General features: G+C 40.5%; 1 protein-coding gene across 1 annotated transcript; it reads right to left on the minus strand.

The window, feature by feature from the left end:
- On the minus strand, nt 1-3,482 carry mrps16 (mitochondrial ribosomal protein S16). Its single transcript, XM_085777511.1, has 4 exons — nt 3,328-3,482; nt 3,049-3,079; nt 1,544-1,810; nt 1-450 (listed from the first exon to the last, which is right to left on the minus strand). The coding sequence occupies exons 2-4, from the start codon at nt 3,059-3,061 to the stop codon at nt 314-316; spliced, it is 417 nt and encodes a 138-aa protein (XP_085633637.1). The 5' UTR covers nt 3,062-3,079; nt 3,328-3,482; the 3' UTR covers nt 1-313.
- Between the last annotated feature and the right edge of the window lie 1,319 nt (nt 3,483-4,801).

Raw genomic sequence — 4,801 nt, forward strand, 5'->3', positions numbered from 1 at the left:
TTACAAGAGTTTCGATACACTTTAATTAGGTCACACAAAATTGTAAATACAAACAAGTAGGCTACCTGTTATGGCACTCCACACTCATAAACATGAAGCCACATAATTTTAAGTATCAGTGGTAACATAGATTGCTTATAGAGCCCTCTGAATTAATTAGGACTACAATATGCCATTTCTGAAGTTGAAGTTTCTGAAGTTGCTGCGAGCAGTTCATCCAACCAGTGAGGAAATAAACTGGTCAGTTCACTGCCCCAATAACTGTGACATCTTCTTGGACTCAACAGTTGAAAACAGGCCCCGGATTTAATACTCATAATTCAGTCTGTTTCTGTCCATCCTCCAGACCCTCCTCTGTTCCTATTGCTGTTTCTGCTGTCTCCATTTGAGCCCTATGACGCTCTGCCTCTGTTATCGTCATGGGATGCAGAGGGAAGAATCCTGCTAACCCTGCAAAGAGAGAGAGAAACATCTTTTACTGTGAGCTCTTTCAGGTAGGTAGCAGAACAATTGTCTACAAAGCTAATGCAACATTGTTTTAGGGCAGTTTGGGAATCTCTGTAGCAATCCTGAATACATTTAAAGCAGATATCAGTGGCACGGCCGTTTCGGCTAATGCTGTGTTCAAGGCAGGCTTTTGAAACCGTAAGTTACAGCTTCAAGTCACAACTACGACTTGGTAGCGTTCCAGGTAACCCGTAGCTCGTGTTTTTACCGTCCTGTTGTCTGTGAAAGTTCCCTATAACGGCCACTCGTAACTTCCGACCCGTGAACTCGTACCAGATCGAACTGGTATGACTTCACAGGAAGGAAAAACACAAAGTACGAGTTTCCTTGAACGCACCATGAGTTAGCAGCCCCCGCCCTTGTCAGGCATCAATTGGTCCTCGTGCTACGTCACCACATTCACGCGCATCCCTTGGCTGCACACACAGCCCTTCATGCCGTTCTCTCCCCTCATTGGATAACACTTGTATCCCACAAGGAAAATTTTCTCCTCGGGTTACAGCAGAGCAGAGTGACGGAGAGACTCGTGTTTAGGCTGAAATACTTCATGTAAGTGATTGCTGACGGAAAATAGGACTATTTAGGACTTATATTAACAAAAACATTCCACTGATATCTGCTTTAATGACAAAAATGTTAGTATTTCGGAAGAACCAACCATGTGATATATTGCATGCTTGATACAACAGGGAATGGCACATTAAGCCTGTATCTGTTCAACCCTTAAACCAGAGAGCATCATAAAGTGTGCAAAAGTTCAATGAACACGTAATGGCACTAGATGGGAGTCATCATTTATTGAAACAGATAACATAAAAAACATTCAGAGATTTTGAAATAAAGTCAATAAAAGAGAAGCATATCTCAAGATGAGGTAAAGGCCTTAAAGGTGGAGGTGCTTATAAAAGCCATGGATAGACCTCCTTCATTAAACAAATCACTTACAGCAATGTAATTCTCCGGATAAACCAAATAAAAAAAAATTATGCAATGTTGATCCACCTTAAAAGAACAAGTTCATGTAGACCATACACACCTAGAAGTTTGGCCACAGGCTTTGTAGGGTGTGCACCACTGCCGATCCAGTACTTGATTCGGTCATAGTTGAAGCTGACAAGTTTCTCATTGTGGATGTTAGGGAGGGGGTCGTAGGAACCCAGCTGCTCGATGTATTTACCATCTCTCGCTCTTTTGTTGTAAGCTGCCACGATGCGATAAAAGGGTCTGTTGGCCTGTTTGTGGCCTGCAAGAGCGAGTCGAAGGACAACGTAACCCCCGTGGTACTTCTTTAGGAGCAGTGACGCTGCAGGAGGAAATGAGCACAGTAAACTTTGTCAGAGAGGAAAATTGAATATTTTGTAAATGTTTAACACTTGCATAATCCATTTTCTACAGTAAAGGTTTTACTGTTGAGTGTCGACAACCAAAAATCTACATCGTGAAATCTTGTATACATCACAGATTGAAATCTTACTAAACATCAGTCTCACGTTTGTGTAACCATTGTGATATTAATATCAATATCACAATGTGGTTTTCTTGCCTCCCTCTTTTGTTTTCCTCAATGTGTCCTTTTTTGTTTTTGTTTGTTGTTGCTTTATTGTTGTATTTTTTTTCATGCTTTTTGCCTTTATTAACAGGACAGTTTAGGGAGACAGAAAATTATAGCCTGCCCCCTGTATATGGGGTGCTGACTTAATCCAGTGGGCTATAAAGCCCTTGTGCCCTGTAAAGAACTTATTGAGTGAAAAGTTGGATTTAAATAAAGCTCAGCTAAATTGAGCTGAGTTAAGTTAGCAAGTAGTAGTAGTAGTACAGAGATGGAGTGAGGAGCAGCATGTGGTCCTGAGGTGGAGTGTTTCTAACATTTACTTTACTATTACTGCCATATATGAACAAAAAAGAAAGCATTTAGGGTATCAACTTTGCAAAGGCAGAATTTCACATGGAGACTTTGTATGAGCCTGCATTTGTTTTAATTTGTTGTACATTTGACAGTTATGATGGCTATGGGGAGTAAATGATTAACATTTGGCTTTTAAGAAAAAGGAGAAATACATAATAGTTTGTTCATGCAGAGGGGTTATAAAGCTTAAGTTTAGGGAAATGCTGTGCAACTGTGTCATAGACTAGAAAGGAAAGCACAGCCACACATTATATTTTTAGGCAATAATTACACGTTAGAAGGAACATTGTCAACATTATTTTCTGTTCAAACATCCCCGTTTGGATTTTGTGGTATAAAATGAGGACATAGCAGCACATAGGCTACACATAAAATCTTAGTTTCATCTATTTATTCTTTGCCTTTAAATGCCCAATAGTGACTCTGTTGTTCCCTTTGGTGTTGTTTTCTTCCATATTTATTGGTAGGAACCAGAGAGCATTTTATGTATCATTTTGTGTTCAAACAAACACTGTAAATCTAAGGCTGAATTTAATTGTCTTCCTTAAAACTACACTCCAGTCTCTGAAAGCAGAGAGTCAACACAGACAATAACATCAAAGCTGTCACAATGCGCCTGCTTAGTGAATACTCACATAAATGGACCATTGTGTTCACTGGATTATCCTGCAACAGACAAAAACACATTCAAATCGCTGAATATTTAACTGTGACTTCTTACGAACGATACCACCAGTAACAATACTGAGCTGCATTCATAGTGCACATGTTGAGCTAACTAATAAGACCACAGGGCTGCTACTACTACACCTCAATGTCAGTAATGAAGCACTGCGGCTGCTAGCGGCTAACCGTAGCATCTCATGTTCGCAGGCTACGTGCCGTCAATAAATGAGTAAAACTTGGCCAAATACCTCTGAGGATGTTGAACCGCGTAAATTAAAACCTCCCCCAGACGTCTCCTCTTTTTATCCGCTGGGCAGGTTACAACACAGATGCTTGTTATCACTACGAGAAGTAATGTGACATTTGTCAGTGCGCGGCCATGTTTGTTTTGTAAAGGAAGTGACGCAGTTGCTTCTAGGTCATTGCGCCAGCGTGACGCTAGATGGCGACGTTGCGCCGCTGTTTCCTCTGAGGACAAGCACCGACTGGGCATCCTTATGTGAACGTTTGTGTTTCAGTTAGGATAAAATGTTGAAGGAATGATTACAGCCACGGGGATGCCACGAAATAAGGTGAGACATTAAACAGAAACGTTAGATTTAAGTTGTTATGAAGTAGGCTAGTTTTAGGGTTATGTAGCTGTTTGGGCAGAGTTGGTTGCTTTTCCGGTAAGTTTACCATGCCAAACAAAACAGGCTAAACCAACAAGTGTACTACATGCAACAGATGTATGAGCTGCAAAATGTTCTAGTCTCACAAGTAACATTATTTTGATGTTGGTTGTTACAGATGTATAGCTAATATGATACAGTGTAGCTCCAAAATTGTATTTTTACTAGCCTATTAGCCTACTGAATGTGCATACAACATGCAACATCTAAAGAGCAATTTTAACTTCAGAAAGTGTTCACTGTTAAAAAAGAAAAGAGAAAAAGTCATTTTTAAACAGACTGTGTTTCATTTGTCAAATCTTAAACTAACAACTGCTAATACTACTGACTGCATGTAAGACAGATATAAAGTAGCCTATATCCAACTATTATGGGCTATAGTTTAGCCCTGGAGTAGGCTAGTTGAGTAGAACCATACAGTAGCATACAATGGAAATAATTCAATATGAAATCACTTAACTTCAGTACTGTCCCTGAGTACTTGCACAGGCTACACTTTGTACAACTACTGTTAGTGATCAATAACATGGATTCCAGATCCCTTTTAAGCTCAGTTTATTCTTCTAATGCACTCATTGAATGCCTCTGTGGTAGTATAGGAAAGTAAGTAGGATATAAGCTATGAATGCATCTGACATTTAAAATATGCAAACATGTAAACGTCAGAACTAGTCATGCTGTATGTGATGGGACAACAGAAATGTTAGCTACTACACAAAGTAAGGCTTGGTTGTTGGTTGTATAGCTAGTTCTTCACATTATTCTGTGCGTAATATCTATTCCACGCGTGTCGTGTCTCTTACATCAGCAGGGCCGAGTTCCAAATCAGTTTCCACTCTTGACCCCAGCGAAGATGAGGCACTGATTTCCTGCGAACGTTCATGACTTCAGAGGTCACTGCTTTGCCTGATGTCGTCCGAATGCACCGAGGTTTCTGCCCACTGGGAGCCCAGCTACCCCTGCCCCCCACATCCCTCCCGCCCACAGTCTTGGAACATGGTGATTTCACACTCCTGTTGTGTAAAGCTTGTTTTTCTGTGTGTGAGTGTGT

Source organism: Trachurus japonicus, chromosome 5 (genome assembly GCF_045865225.1).
Source record: "Trachurus japonicus isolate A0001 chromosome 5, Traja_1.0".
Classification (NCBI taxonomy): Eukaryota; Metazoa; Chordata; class Actinopteri; order Carangiformes; family Carangidae; genus Trachurus; species Trachurus japonicus.

Bases quoted from the DNA above. Each gene is read 5' to 3' on its own strand.
- mrps16 (XM_085777511.1), bottom strand. The intron at 451-1,543 runs GTGTGTATGGTC...CTCTCTTTGCAG, and splicing joins GCCTGTGGCCAAACTTCTAG to GGTTAGCAGGATTCTTCCCT.